This window comes from Oncorhynchus masou, chromosome 6 (genome assembly GCF_036934945.1).
Source record: "Oncorhynchus masou masou isolate Uvic2021 chromosome 6, UVic_Omas_1.1, whole genome shotgun sequence".
NCBI lineage: Eukaryota > Metazoa > Chordata > Actinopteri > Salmoniformes > Salmonidae > Oncorhynchus > Oncorhynchus masou.
Window position 1 is genome coordinate 36,922,443 of NC_088217.1, and position 16,836 is coordinate 36,939,278.

At 46.3% G+C, this 16,836-nt stretch overlaps 1 protein-coding gene across 6 annotated transcripts in view; it reads right to left on the reverse strand.

Moving 5' to 3' along the window:
* Positions 1-222: 222 nt before the first annotated feature.
* The window catches only part of foxp4 (forkhead box P4), a 200,783-nt gene continuing 184,169 nt past the window's right edge, over positions 223-16,836 (reverse strand). For all 6 annotated transcript variants that reach the window (XM_064968599.1, XM_064968595.1, XM_064968596.1 and 3 more), the window contains 4 exons: positions 13,247-13,368; positions 8,471-8,537; positions 7,255-7,430; positions 223-7,180 (listed from right to left, as the gene is read on the reverse strand). In XM_064968599.1, coding sequence (XP_064824671.1) covers positions 7,027-7,180; positions 7,255-7,430; positions 8,471-8,537; positions 13,247-13,368 — 519 coding nt within the window. In that variant the 3' untranslated portion in view covers positions 223-7,026. The remainder of the gene's footprint in view (positions 7,181-7,254; positions 7,431-8,470; positions 8,538-13,246; positions 13,369-16,836) is intronic.

Below are 16,836 nucleotides of genomic sequence, written 5' to 3' on the forward strand. Positions count from 1 at the left end.
TTTCTAAATCTCAGGAGGAAGGGGTGAATCATTGGTGAGCTGGGGAGAAAGGTGGGGAAGGGGGAGAGTAGGGCCAAGGGGATGGTGGATACAGCTATGGTGTGGGGCAGGTGTATGAGGCATTTGACTGCACTACGGAACCATCTCTTTACCTCTAGGAATAGCGTGCGTAAAACCAGTGGAACATCTGGACAGATAAAGAACATCACGCTGACACAGTCAGACAGTGTAATAAGTATTTTATTGCATTTTATAATGCCATTGTCAATAATTAGTACAGATTACATGCAACTAGACCTACTGTACAGTTGTTTTATTGTCTGCATGGACAGACACAAGAAGATTCAGGTTACAAATACACAGATATATGTATGTTTTATACAGCATGAGGAAAGGACAGTGACTGGCATTACATGGCCACCCAGGGAAGGGGGAAAGGGCAGTGACTGGCATTACATGGCCACCCAGGGAAGGGGGAAAGGACAGTGACTGGCATTACATGGCCACCCAGGGAAGGGGGAAAGGGCAGTGACTGGCATTACATGGCCACCCAGGGAAGGGGGAAAGGGCAGTGACTGGCATTACATGGCCACCCAGGGAAGGGGGAAAGGACAGTGACTGGCATTACATGGCCACCCAGGGAAGGGGGAAAGGACAGTGACTGGCATTACATGGCCACCCAGGGAAGGGGGAAAGGACAGTGACTGGCATTACATGGCCACCCAGGGAAGGGGGAAAGGACAGTGACTGGCAACATGGCCACCCAGGGAAGGGGGAAAGGACAGTGACTGGCATTACATGGCCACCCAGGGAAGGGGGAAAGGACAGTGACTGGCATTACATGGCCACCCAGGGAAGGGAGAAAGGGCAAAGGTCTCGGTGGCAAAGTCGCCTTTTTTTAAACCTCTTTTAGACCATCTTAAAAACCACCGCCTGCTCCTACTTTACCCATTCCCCTGGGTCACACTTTCAAAAAATGAAGAAACAGAACAAAATAAAAAGATAAAAGAGAGGTAAACAGAAACTAAGTAATGTTACAGAGAGTCACTGAATGTACACACATTCCTAAGATACAACCAGAGGACAGCTGAATGTACACACATTCCTAAGATACAACCAGAGGACAGCTGAAGTGGTAGTTCCATTTTTGGGGGGTCTGTGAAGTTCATAATAACATGGGCAACTGTCCTTTAAGTTCCCTTTTCCTCAACATGACACCTAAGAGCTGTCCAATCATAGAGCAGGGGCGGGGCCAATTAGGTCCCTGGAGTCACTACTGATCCAATAGGAAGAGTGCTTGTCCAAGAGATGATAGCGATGGTGATAGCGAAGAATGGTTTGAGGTATGGGAAGTAGCTTGTGGTAGATTAGTGCCTAGGGTTGGTTTGGTTACGGTTGTGGTTATGGTTGTGGTGGTCTGTTAGCTTGTAAGCCATGACCACTCACAACACCTTTGGTTAGGATTCTAATTGGACAAATGCAATCAGGTGTTTGATTGAGGGCCACGCCCAGTTGTCCTATTGAGTGATTGACCGCTGTAAGTTAAAGATCATCAAAGGAATGACTGTGGTCAGGGGTCAGAGGACACATATTGGCACATAAAGGACCCACAACATCACCTTTACATTGGTCCATCTTTAAAAGCTAGAGAGGGGCTACATATTTTCTTCAATTATTTTCCTCTTTCTCTCATTTTTTCTGAGGTTTTGGTCCTGTCTTAGAGAAAAGTCCTTCTGAGGTATCAGCAATACATAATGAAGTCAACTTTTTGTTTTACTGTTGTTTTTCTTTTTCTTTCCTTAAAAATGTAGTACAGAGACAAAATGTATCAAAATAGACCTAGCTAAGATAAATATACAAACAGCTGTTACCTAAACCACTTATCTAACTTTAATTATTTTATTTTTTTGAGATAATACACTTAAAAAAATCATCGTCCCAGACGTTTTATGAAGAAAACGAGAAAAAAAAGAAAGGAATAACTATTCAACAAAGATACCTGCAGCACTTAATATGATAAATACATACACTTCAGCATTAGCAATACAGTATAGGAATCCAAGCTGGAAGCTTTACAAAAACTAAATGAACAAAAGAGAAAATCAAAAAGACAATGGTAAAGAATGCCCTCGAGAGCTAAGCCAAGTGTTAATATACAATAACACATCATAACAGCCAAACCGGAGAAGGAACAGAAGTGCCTATGGCGATCTGTCAACATCATCAACGAATGTGAATCTACATCTTGATAAAACAGCTTGGCTTACAGGTGTACCTTAAAGGATGAGAATTCAAACATCATATATTAACTGAATGGAGCAGCGCCTCTTTCGTGAGAGTTTGGATCATAACAATAATAATAGTAGTAATCATTCATTCCTTTGTAAGCTGTTATTATTGTCCGTCTCCCAGCAAGTGAGGGTGTACACTAAGCTCTGTTTGTATTTGGATAGTATCTTTAGTTACTCAGAGCCTCTCCTCAGCTGTCTGAACCAAGGGGCCAACAGGGGCCCGGCTCCTAGTGACAGGGGCCACTATTCACCGTGAAGGGCCAGCTCCATGTCACAGGGCTTTAATTCCCAGCTCTGAGGCTCATTGACTGATACTAAGGGCCCTTTCGACTGAACACTGACTACAGCCGGTGAGTGTGTTTCCTTTATCGCTGCCATCTTAAAGCTGTTCTCTCCATTCATGTGTAGTGTGGGCCGCTGGCGTGTGGCGGGCACTAGTGTGTGTGTGGCCCAATGGCGGGTGCAGGGCACTCATACATTCTGCCCATCATCACTCCTGACAACCAGCTTCCTGCCCCATTGAGTCGCAGCTAACGACCGGACTATCATTGGCTGCCGGCAAAGCCGGCTCATAAATATGCGTGCATACAATTAGAGCACCCAGTTAAGAGGCTGTTCACGGAGTTGTATGATAATGGACAGAACGGAGAGAGCCAATAATACACAGCTGAGAGTAGACCTTTTAAACATGGTGACCACTTCATTCTTCACTCTTAGGAGAACGCACCAGTTATCTGGTGTTTTAGGAGAGGTAGTCTATCTTTAACGGGGTGTAATGTTGTTGTAACGTCTCTTTGTTTTTGCGCTCACGCTCATGAATTTGGAGTCCAGATAGCCAGACAAGCTTTTTCAGCCCCACTTAATGTGTATTAACAGTAAGCTGTGTTTTGGTATATTTCACTATTATTATTATTGAGGAAGATTATTTTTTTTTAAACCAGACATATTTCTGGTCTCCAGTCTCCCATTTGCTTTTATTGTGAACCATTTTGAAAAGGAGGTAGTGTTATTTTTGGTTTTTACTCTTGGTGTCCCTCTCCCACTCTGTTTGTTATAAATCAGTCTGATGACGTGAAGCATCATAACGCTACTTATACAGGAAACAGTGCTGTTTTACACAGGAAGTCAATACAAAGACTCCTTTATTAAAAACAAAGAAAATGGTGCAAGAGTTGATTTGACAAAACTGTTCCCAAATGTTGTTTTAGAAAAAAGACATAAGTTGACATGTCCCTTGGTGTGCCCCTTTCACATTGGTATGATTTTGTCATTTGTCAGTTGTTCTCTCTTTGCTGTAAATATCACAAATGGTCATAATGGTATGTCTGTTCTGAAAAACCCTCTGTTTGTCTACTGATGTGATGTTTGGAATGGCAGCCAGCTTCAAACAGTCTCTATCACAACTACTCACAGACTAGGGGATTATGAACGTCTTTCTATAGCAATGTGAGAGTATGAAGACACTATAAGAGCAAAACATAATTTTGTTCCTATTTATTATAACACCTGTCCTTTTTGGTATTTGTTAAACGGTTGTGTCTGCTAGAGTATACTGTAGGTGAGGAGTGAAGAAAGTACATTAAGTGAACTGTTCACTGCTAGACAATGGGACTTTTGGTCCTATTCAATCAAACCGGGAGCCAGGTCAGAAAAATGACATTCTCCTGCATAGCACAAAGGGATGTTTGAATGTATAGTTTCACAATGAAAATATTGTTTTGGTTGAGGAAATGAATCAAAACATGCATTATTACAGTGCAATACAAATGCATTTTTTGTTTTACACGGTATCCCAGTTAATGGACAACTGACAACAGCCCACTTCTTTTTTTGCTGGCTTCTAGTGTCACATAAAGGTATATAAATGTTGTGTTCAAGTGCCTAATGAGGGTAAGATAATGATTTGTCATCTTTAACCCTGAATCCCATCTTAGGCCTGCCCACAGCGGAGTCTCTCTTAGGGTTGTGTTTGAAACACAGGTAGCCTGAGCATGGAGAGATAGAGATTTAAATCCTAAGTGCTTTCTTTCTTTATCGAAGGAACTGCAAAAGGCTGTTTGTTAATACTGTTTTTGGCCTTCAACCATAGCATGCCTAATGTTAGTTGTCATTTGCACCAGTTAAACATATGTAAAAAAGATTTTAACATCACCAAATTCTATTTAGCATTTTATACTTTGGTTTTTGGAATGGTCAGTACTGTCATGAACAAATTCAACGTAAGAGTTACGATAATACAATAATAATTTAAATGTCAGATGTTTATTGTCTTTTGGCCAGTTCTTTAGAGGAAAAACTCATAAAGGGGAAAAATAAACTACAGGGTTTTTGGTTTTCTACACATTTCTTTGGTTACCTGTAACAAAAATAAAATGGGAGAAAAAGCAGAAAATACATAAAAAATAATGTGTTTAAATTTGGTATGGCACTGCAGAGAAGGAAATGCTTTTATGCTCACTGAAAACAAAAGATTTTAAATCTCACGTGCTATTCCTTTGAGTTCAACTCACACAGTGAATTGCAGACAGCTTCTATACAGTAACTATAGTAACAATAGAACTTTGAAATGAAACTGAGCAGAATTCCCCCTTACTTCTTTAACATTTTGCACACACTTCCGGGCAGAAATTTGTGGGGTGAGGTATTCTCTGACTGCCATAATGTCTTTTTTCAAGCATTGCTTTGTATCACAGCTGATGTTTCTCAACTAACTACGAGAAGATAAAATAAAAAGGAATGAAAGTTAGTTAAAAAGGAATAATACAAATGGATGATAATGTTGGGATTATTGGTGAGTGTTCTCAGGAGCTGAGGCCCTCGATCCTAAGTGCTATTCTCAATCTCCTGCCATCTAAACTGGCAAACCCAGACACACAGAAAGGTATTCATGGTGGGCTGGGGTATGGGGAATTTTGGGACAATACTGCACTTTCTTTGCCACCAATACTAGTTTGGAATGGTGCGAACAAGCAGAGTTAATAAAAACTAAAAACAAAAGAAACAATGCATTTTTACAAAATACACTTTGAAACAGAATTATATCACCATGGAAATATGAATCCTAAAAAATAAATGAAGATAACATCAAAGAAAGAAGGAAGTGAAAAAGCCACCACCTTTTGAATATAAAATGTTTTGTATTCCATAATCATAAACTATTTCAGTCAGATATCTCTGTGTGGATGATCTCTCCTTCCTCCCTCTCTTTGTCTCTCTCTCTCAGGTTGGCCTGTGCCCATCACTCTATATCACATGAAGGAGGAGTAAAGCACCAAGGGGTCTTTTTGGGGGGGAAACAATGTCTTTTTTTTTGTTTGTCATAATGAGTAAAGAGAGTCTTGTCTGGCTTGGGCAGAGAATGGCTAGAGAGTGGGCATAGGGCAGATAATGGCTAGAGAGTGGGCATAGGGCAGAGAATGGCTAGAGTGGGCATAGGGCAGATAATGGCTAGAGAGTGGGCATAGGGCAGAGAATGGCTAGAGAGTGGGCATAGGGCAGAGAATGGCTAGAGAGTGGGCATAGGGCAGAGAATGGCTAGAGTGGGCATAGGGCAGAGAATGGCTAGAGAGTGGGCATAGGGCAGATAATGGCTAGAGAGTGGGCATAGGGCAGATAATGGCTAGAGAGTGGGCATATGGCAGGGTAGCCTAGTGGTTAGAGTGTTGGACTAGTAACCGGAAGGTTGCAAGTTCAAACCCCCGAGCTGACAAGGTACAAATCTGTCGTTCTGCCCCTGAACAGGCAGTTAACCCACTGTTCCTAGGCCGTCATTGTAAATAAGAATTTGTTCTTAACTGACTTGCCTAGTAAAATAAAGGTAAAAAAATAAATAATAATAATGGCTAGAGAGTGGGCATAGGGCAGAGAATGGCCAGAGAGTGGGCATAGGGCAGAGAATGGCCAGAGAGTGGGCATAGGGCAGAGAATGGCTAGAGAGTGGGCATAGGGCAGAGAATGGCTAGAGAGTGGGCATAGGGCAGAGAATGGCTAGAGAGAGAGTGGGCATAGGGCAGATAATGGCTAGAGAGAGAGTGGGCATAGGGCAGAATCCTGCAATCCAGTCTCAGTCCCACCTATGGATCACTGACTGGTTTGTAAGCTTGGTTTCTGATGTGTGAGCAGGTGGGGTAATCCTTGAGAAAACCGCTGTTCTTCCTTCCATCTCAAAGCCCAGCAGTTCTTTCAGGCAAAAGAAGAAAAGAAAAAGAAACTAACATGACCGGAGAAGAGGAGGAGAGTTGTACACCTCCTAGTGACTGTTCCAAACAATATATACACATGATCTGATGTGTGTCTCTCCACACTCTCTCTCGCACACCTATTGTAGTGGTATGAACATCAAACTTCCAGCACTAAAGGACTGTAGGGCGGGCAGACCATCTGTGTGAATCAACAGGGAGAGGAGAGAGGAGAGGGGACCCTCCCTCCATATCACCACTGAGAGCTGTCTCTCTGACAATACGCTGCTCATCGGGTGAGGGTGGAGGGGGTGAGGTGGGTGAAAATGTGTGGGAATAAAGCAATGCTCCAGAGTGTTATTTTTGCGTCAGTATGTAATGGAGGTCTAACCCTGTTTGTCAATGTTGTTGGTTTCTTGCTTTATAAAAATCATGATCTTTATCTTTTTTTTTTATCTCTATCTTGTTTTTTTATGTGGTCATCATTTCGCTTCACTCCAATGGAGCGGGCGGGATTAAACCTCAAAGTCCCGTCCACTGGCTCAGCTCATCCAATCCTACTCCAGCTCCTCGGTGGGAAGCTCATCATCCAAATCGCGGTCATCGCGATCGCTAGGCAATGCCATGTTCTGAGTGACAGTTGCCATGAGCGACATGGAGCGGCTGTCCTCCTCGATCTCAGTGGGCTCCTCCTTCACATGGACCTGGTGTCTGAAAGGCAGAGGGACGCGTTAGAGAAAGACAGAGAAAGAGAGAGGGAGTGTGTTTGTGTGTGTGTGTCTTACCCATACTGCTGTGGGCTGAGTGTAGGGCTGCAGCTGCCGTTGCTGTTGATCTGTTCCACAGTGGAGCTGACATCATCATGACCCATCCCATGCAGCATGTTGAGGCTGGCGGCAGATGAGGGGTTAACCAGGCCCTGGCTGTTCAGTAGAGTTAAACTGCTCTCTGCAAGGGCCGCCTGACACACACACACACACACACACACACACACACACACACACACACACACACACACACACACACACACACACACACACACACACACACACACACACACACACACACACACACACACACACACACACACACACAAATTTACATTAAAAGACACTCACATACATCACAATTGACTTCAAGTACTTATGAATCCACAAATAAACTTTGTGAACAAGAAGAACCCATGTATTTATTCAGTAACACAGATGCTTTGACTGTTTAGTCCTGTTGAGTACTTGCTGAGCATTTCGCTGCACCGTTTTAACGTGCTGTAAACTGAGTATGTGACGAATAAACGTTGATTTGATAATCAGTCATGCTGAAGACTAAAGCAGTGCTGCCTGGATGACTAACTCTTCAGGATTACCACATAGAACCACTAGGGGGCTCCTGCACACTACACTTCACTGCTTAAGGGTTTAGTGGCGTGAGTGTGTGTTTGTGTGTGTGCATGTGTGTGTGTGTATGTGTGTGTGTGTGTGTGTGTGGTGTGTGTGGTGGGGAGTGGGTGGGTTAGGGGGTAGAGAAGGAGAAAGAGAGTGAAAGTGAGAGAGCATTCATTGCTGGTTGGTTTGCCCAGGGAGTGTGTGCATGTGATAGGAGTGACTGAAATTGATTTTCTAGGACAAGCACAAATTTCATGCAGTGACCTTAATTGACAAATAGTTGATGCTATAAGTGATCTGAGTCATGGTCGGATGGAGTAAGGTGTATGTGTACAATGGTTCTTCCTTTAAAAGTTTGGAGCTTATGCCGCGACCGTTTGTGGTAAATCTGTTGCAAATTGCGTCATTCTGGCAACAATGGCTGACACTTAAATAATGTGCCACAGAATTCTGCGGCACCTGGCCAGCTGTGCTGCAGTATGTTAAAGGAAGAACCACTGTACGTCTGTGTGTTGGGAGGTGTGTGTGCATGTGGGGAGGAGTGTTCTGGACGTGTGCACATGTCACTAACTAGCCTAACTTGCTAACTAGTGTGTGTGTAGGTGTGTACACTAACCTGGTAGCTGGCGTTTAGGGAACCGAAGCCCAGGCCTGAAATCATATTCTTCACCAGAGTAGGACTCCTAGAGAGAGAGTGAAAGAGAGGGGGGAGAAATAGGTGGAGATTAGAATTAAACACATCTCACGTATACTGGGTAGATGCAGTGAAATGTGTTGTTTTTACAGGGTCAGCCACGGAGCAGCACGTAGCCTAGCGGTTAAGAGGGTCGGACCAGTAACCGAAAGGTTTTTCACCTTGTTGGCTCAGGTATTCGAACCAGCGACCTTTCAGTTTCTGGCCCAACACTCGAACTGCTAGCCTACCTGCTGCCCACATGTTGAGTGCATGTGTGTAAAGGAGCAGCTGCAGCCAAAAACAACTTACAAATGTAACAAATGCACCCGGTACACACACAAGCATACACACATACTGTAAACAGATGCTGTTAACACTCCCACAACAACGGTTCCCAGTCTCTGATAGCTGCTGTGCAGGCATGTGTGTATTTAAGTGTGTGTGTGTTTGATTGTGTAATATGGCCTGATTTCTCTGGCAGTTGGAATTGAAAATCTTGTGACACATGTTAACAAGCCTCTGTCATCCGACGCTCTTATCCAGAGCGACGTGTGAAGATTTGTTGACACACGCTTCACGCTAACAAACCTCTCTCCACCCTGCATCATAGACAGCAGCACAGTAATGGTGTCCACAAATACGTAGAATGGGAAACACACACATTCACACATTTAGATATGAAACACACACACTGACAGAGCAGGCCTTTAAATTTGACTCCTGAGTTAACCCCTTGGTAATAATTAGGGGTGAACATATCGGAATGTCTAGTTTAACGCCCCGATGTGCAAAACCGCTGTCAAAGCTGACGTGTATACCTCGACTCAGCAACAACAAAAAATGTCCCTTTTTCAGGACCCTGTCTTTCAAAGATCATTTGTAAAAATCCAAATAACTTCACAGATCTTCATTGTAAAAGGTTTAAACACTGTTTCCCATGCTTGTTCAATGAACCATAAACAATTCATGAACATGCCCCTATGGAACGGTCGTTAAGACACTAACAGTTTACAGACGGTAGGCAATTAAGGTCACAGTTATCAGAACTTAGGACACTAAAGAGGCCTTTCCACTGACTCTGAAAAACAACAAAAGAAAGATGCCCGGGCTCCCTTCTCATCTGCCTGAACGTGTCTTAGGCATGCTGCAAGGAGGCCTGAGAACTGCAGATGTGGCCAGGGCAATGAATTGAAATGTCCATACTGTGAGACGCCTAAAACAGCGCTACAGGGAGACAGGACAGACAGCTGATCGTCCTCGCAGTGACAGACCACGTGTAACAATACCTGCACAGGATCGGTACATCTGAACATCACACCTGCGGGACAGGTACAGGATGGCAACAACAACTGCCCGAGTTACACCAGGAACGCACAATCCCTCCATCAGTGCTCAGACTGTCCACAATAGGCTGAGAGTGGCTAGACTGAGGGCTTGTAGGTCTGTTGTAAGGCAGGTCCTCACCAGACATCACCGGCAACAACGACGCCTATGGGCACAAACCCACCATCGCTGGACCAGACAGGACTGGTAAAAAGTGCTCTTCACTGACGAGTCGCGGTTTTGTCTCACCAGGGGTGATGATCGGATTTGAGTTTATCGTTGAAGGAATGAGCGTTATCCCCGAGGCCTGTACTCTGGAGCGGGATCAATTTGGAGGTGGAGGGTCCATGATGGTCTGGGGCGGTGTGTCACAGCATCATCGGACTGAGCCTGTTGTTATTTTAGGCAGTCTCAATGCTGTGCGTTACAGGGAAGACATCCTCCTCCCTCATGTGGTACCCTTCCTGCAGGCTCATCCTGACATCACTGCCATTAGCTTCACAACATACATACTATGGAACATTGTTTGGGTCTTTACGTGTAAAAAAAGATACAGTAGCACTGTCAGAGCTGTACAAAACATTCTGCAAACAAGAAAACACCGGCCACGAACAATGTGTTTACAATACTGCGTTGGTAATAAAGCATAATTTGTTCGACCGAAACCTCTGGTGTAGCTATAGCTTTAGCTTGGTACCTAGCTAGCACCAACACAACCAGCCCAAAAACAATGACCAGTAGAAACTGCAGTCATTTTCATTATTCTTAGCAATGATTTAAGAATCCTGTGAGTAATATTAGCTAGGTTGCCACTTGTTGTTTGCCTATTGAAATTGAACTTCAGTTCACGAAAATAAATAGCTAGCCAGCTACTTAACCCTGTTGCCCAAAGCTAACGTTATAAGCAGCCAGTTAGCTTCATCTGGCTATTGAGGCTCAACCGCACCAGGTTATGTGTTAAACTAGCCATGTTATAGATTAGGCACAATAGTGGAATTTGCGGTTTGCCTTAAAAATAAAAGTATGCCATTGACAGTAATGCAAATGAATACAAATAGTAGAATTATGCTATACTTTTATTTTGAAGGCTAACCGCAAAGTCCACAATTGCAGCTAATCCTTATTGTGGCTAGCTTCACATAGATGGGTCCGACCACCAATAATCAAATAAGAACTGTCTTATAAATTAGGGTTATTTAGATGATGACACCTATCTATATATTTAGCTAACTAACTATAGCTACTGAAACAGATTATGTCGTTCTGCTATGTTTTTGGGGAAGAACATTGTTTGCATCCATCAGCTAGCTAGTTTTTTGACCAGCACTGTAGGTGCGCGAGACAACTTTATCAGCATCATAGCATACTTATCGATGAACCGTGACATATGAAATACCAATAACTACGTAAAATACTAATAACTACGTAAAAAATGTATAAACCCTTTAAATTATTATGTGAGGTGCAGAGTCATATTCAGGTCCTGATTGGTCAACAAGCTTATTTGACACGTCAAATAGTGTTAAATAATATATTTTTTGACACGCAAAGACTCAAACGGCATTCCATAGAAATCCTGGTTGAGAATGAAATGACTGAACAACGAAAAAGGCAAGCAAGTGAAAGAAATAGGTTTTGATTGTTTTACTGGTAATGGGGACGTACAAAAATGCCAACAAAATAACTTTTTGGTCAGTGTGTGTAACCTTTATTTAACTAGGCAAGTCTGTTAAGAACACATTCTTATTTACAATGATGGCCTACCAAGGCCAAACCCGGAAGAAGCTGGGCCAATTGTGTGCCGACCTATTACACCTCTTGCACTGAGATGCAGTGCCTTAGACTGCTGTGTCCATGTGTGTGTGTTAACTATTTAACTGTACTAGAATTCTTAAAAGTCTGTATCAGGCAAGGAAAACATCGGTATCAGGCAAGGAAAACATTGGATATCGGTAAGGGCCAAAAATGTAATATCAGTGCATCACTAGTAATAATGACACAATTATACATGCCAACACCTATAACCTCACACACACACATATCACCCACACACACTTATCATCAGAGCCAGGGTGGGCAGGCAGGCAGATTCATGTGGGAGATAAATGTGTGTGATGAGAGCCAGGTTGGGCAGGCAGGCAGATAAATGTGTGTGATGAGAGCCAGGGTGGGCAGGCAGGCAGATAAATGTGTGTGATGAGAGCCAGGGTGGGCAGGCAGACAGATAAATGTGTGTGATGAGAGCCAGGGGCAGGCAGACAGATAAATGTGTGTGATGAGAGCCAGGTTGGGCAGGCAGGCAGATAAATGTGGTGATGAGAGCCAGGGTGGGCAGGCAGATAAATGTGTGTGATGAGAGCCAGGGTGGGCAGGCAGACAGATAAATGTGTGTGATGAGAGCCAGGTTGGGCAGGCAGACAGATAAATGTGTGTGATGAGAGCCAGGTTGGGCAGGCAGGCAAGATAAATGTGTGTGATGAGAGCCAGGGTGGGCAGGCAGGCAGATAAATGTGTGTGATGAGAGCCAGGGTGGGCAGGCAGGCAGATAAATGTGTGTGATGAGAGCCAGGGGCAGGCAGACAGATTTATGTGTGTGATGAGAGCAGATAAATGTGTGTGATGAGAGCCAGGTTGGGCAGGCAGGCAGATAAATGTGTGTGATGAGAGCCAGGGTGGGCAGGCAGACAGATAAATGTGTGTGATGAGAGCCAGGCAGGCAGATAAATGTGTGTGATGAGAGCCAGGGTGGGCAGGCAGACAGATAAATGTGTGTGATGAGAGCCAGGTTGGGCAGGCAGACAGATAAATGTGTGTGATGAGAGCCAGGGTGGGCAGGCAGACAGATAAATGTGTGTGATGAGAGCCAGGGTGGGCAGGCAGGCAGATAAATGTGTGTGATGAGAGCCAGGTTGGGCAGGCAGACAGATGGTGTGTGATGAGAGCCAGGCAGGCAGACAGATAAATGTGTGTGATGAGAGCCAGGGTGGGCAGGCAGGCAGATAAATGTGTGTGATGAGAGCCAGGTGGGCAGGCAGGCAGATAAATGTGTGTGATGAGAGCCAGGGTGGGCAGGCAGACAGATAAATGTGTGTGATGAGAGCCAGGGTGGGCAGGCAGGCAGATAAATGTGTGTGATGAGAGCCAGGGTGGGCAGGCAGACAGATAAATGTGTGTGATGAGAGCCAGGGTGGGCAGGCAGGCAGATAAATGTGTGTGATGAGAGCCAGGTTGGGCAGGCAGGCAAGATAAATGTGTGTGATGAGAGCCAGGGTGGGCAGGCAGGCAGATAAATGTGTGTGATGAGAGCCAGGGTGGGCAGGCAGGCAGATAAATGTGTGTGATGAGAGCCAGGGTGGGCAGGCAGACAGATAAATGTGTGTGATGAGTTTGTACCCGGTCATCTTTGGTGGTCTTCTCTTTTGGTATTCCACTTCGTCCACCGTCCACACGGCCCCCTTCACATTCTCCACCCTCACAAAACACTTATGCAGACTCAGGTTGTGGCGCACAGCATTCTAAATGGAGGGAAAGAGAGAGACGAGAGAGGGAGATAGATACAGAGGGAGAGAGAGACAAGAGAGGGAGATAGATACAGAGGGAGAGAGAGACGAGAGAGGGAGATAGATACAGAGGGAGAGAGAGACAAGAGAGGGAGATAGATACAGAGGGAGAGCGAGACGAGAGAGGGAGATAGATACAGAGGGAGAGAGAGACGAGAGAGGGTGATAGATACAGAGGGAGAGAGAGACGAGAGAGGGAGATAGATACAGAGGGAGAGAGAGACAAGAGAGGGAGATAGATACAGAGGGAGAGCGAGACGAGAGAGGGAGATGGATACAGAGGGAGAGAGAGACGAGAGAGGGAGATAGATACAGAGGGAGAGACAAGAGAGGGAGATAGAGACACAGAGGGAGAGAGAAGGAGATCATTTGCTTTCATAAGCATGTAGAGAGCCTGCCTGAAAAGAGAACCTTGTAGTGGTTATTTGTAGTTGTTCAAATATGACAAAAACTTGTTCAGACAAAGAAGTCAACTAATGGCTCCTGTAAAGGAGCATGGCAGAGACACACACACTAAACACAGGGGCCCGGCAGAGACACACACACTAAACACAGGGGCCCGGCAGATAGATAAACACAGGGGCAGAGACACACACTAAACACAGGGGCCCGAGAGACACACTAAACAGGGGCCCGAGACACACACTAAACACAGGGGCCCGGCAGAGACACACTAAACACAGGGGAGGCAGAGACACACACACTAAACACAGGGGCCCGGCAGAGACACACACACTAAACACAGGGGCCCGGCAGAGACACACACACTAAACACAGGGGCCCGGCAGAGACACACTAAACACAGGGGCCCGGCAGAGACACACTAAACACAGGGGCCCGGCAGAGACACACTAAACACAGGGGCCCGGCAGAGACACACACACTAAACACAGGGGCCCGGCAGAGACACACACACTAAACACAGGGGCCCGGCAGAGACACACACACTAAACACAGGGGCCCGGCAGAGACACACACTAAACACAGGGGAGAGACACACACACTAAAACAGGGGCCCGGCAGAGAACACACACTAAACACAGGATCCCGGCAGAGGCACACACACTAAACACAGGAGCATGGAGACACACACACTAAACACAGGAGCCCGGCAGAGACACACACAAAACACAGGTTCAGACAAAGGAGCATGGCAGAGACACACACACTAAACACAGGAGCCCGGCAGAGACACACACAAAACACAGGAGCCCGGCAGAGACACACACAAAACACAGGAGCCCGGCAGAGACACACACACTAAACACAGGAGCCCGGCAGAGACACACACACTAAACACAGGAGCCCGGCAGAGACACACACACTAAACACAGGAGCCCGGCAGAGACACACACACTAAACACAGGAGCCCGGCAGAGACACACACACTAAACACAGGAGCATGGCAGAGACACACACACTAAACACAGGAGCCCGGCAGAGACACACACTAAACACAGGAGCCCGGCAGAGACACACACACTAAACACAGGAGCATGGCAGAGACACACACTCTAAACACAGGAGCATGGCAGAGACACACACACTAAACACAGGAGCCCGGCAGAGACACACACTCTAAACACAGGAGCCCGGCAGAGACACACACACTAAACACAGGAGCCCGGCAGAGACACACACACTAAACACAGGAGCCCGGCAGAGACACACACACTAAACACAGGAGCCCGGCAGGCAGAGACACACACACTAAACACAGGAGCCCGGCAGAGACACACTAAACACAGGCAGAGACACACACTAAACACAGGAGCCCGGCAGAGACAGACACACACAGAGACACACACTAAACACAGGAGCCCGGCAGAGACACACACACTAAACACAGGAGCCCGGCAGAGACACACACACTAAACACAGGAGCATGGCAGAGACACACACACTAAACACAGGAGCATGGCAGAGACACACACACTAAACACAGGAGCCCGGCAGAGACACACACACTAAACACAGGAGCCCGGCAGAGACACACACACTAAACACAGGAGCATGGCAGAGACACACACCCTAAACACAGGAGCACAGAGACACACACTAAACACAGGAGCATGGCAGAGACACACACACTAAACACAGGAGCATAAACACAGGCAGAGACACACACACTAAAACACAGGAGCATGGCAGAGACACAGAGACACACTAAACACAGGAGCCCGGCAGAGACACACACTCTAAACACAGGAGCCCGGCAGAGACACACACACTAAACACAGGAGCCCGGCAGAGACACACACACTAAACACAGGCCCGGCAGAGCCACGGCAGAGACACACACTCTAAACACTAAACACAGGAGCACACACACTAAACACAGGAGCCTGGCAGAGACACACACACTAAACACACAGGAGCATGGCAGAGACACACACTAAACACAGGCAGAGACACACACACTAAACACAGGAGCACCACTCTAAACACAGGCAGAGACACACACCCTAAACACAGGAGCCCGGCAGAGACACACAGGAGCACGACAGAGACACACACCCTAAACACAGGAGCCCGGCAGAGACACACACACTAAACACAGGAGCCCGGCAGAGACACACACACTAAACACAGGAGCCTGGCAGAGACACACACACTAAACACACAGGAGCACACACTCTAAACACAGGAGCATGGCAGAGACACACACACTAAACACAGGGGCCCGGCAGAGACACACACACTAAACACAGGAGCCTGGCAGAGACACACACCCTAAACACAGGGGCCCGGCAGAGACACACACCCTAAACACAGGAGCACGACAGAGACACACACCCTAAACACAGGAGCCCGGCAGAGACACACACACTAAACACAGGAGCCTGGCAGAGACACACACCCTAAACACAGGAGCCCGGCAGAGACACACACTCTAAACACAGGAGCCCGGCAGAGACACACACACTAAACACAGGGACCCGACAGAGACACACACACTAAACACAGGAGCACGACAGAGACACACACACTAAACACAGGAGCCCGGCAGAGACACACAAACACAGGAGCCCGACAGAGACACACACACTAAACACAGGAGCCCGGCAGAGACACACACCTAAACAGGAGCAGGAGCCACACACTCTAAACACAGGCAGAGACACACACCTAAACACAGGAGCCCGGCAGAGACACACACTCTAAACACAGGAGCCCGGCAGAGACACACACACTAAACACAGGAGCCCGGCACAGGAGCCCGGCACACACACACTAAACACAGGAGCCCGGCAGAGACACACACACTAAACACAGGAGCCCGGCAGAGACACACACACTAAACAGGAGCCCGGCAGAGACACACACACTAAACACAGGAGCCCGGCAGAGACACACACTCTAAACACAGGAGCCCGACAGAGACACACACACTAAACACAGGAGCCCGGCAGAGACACACAC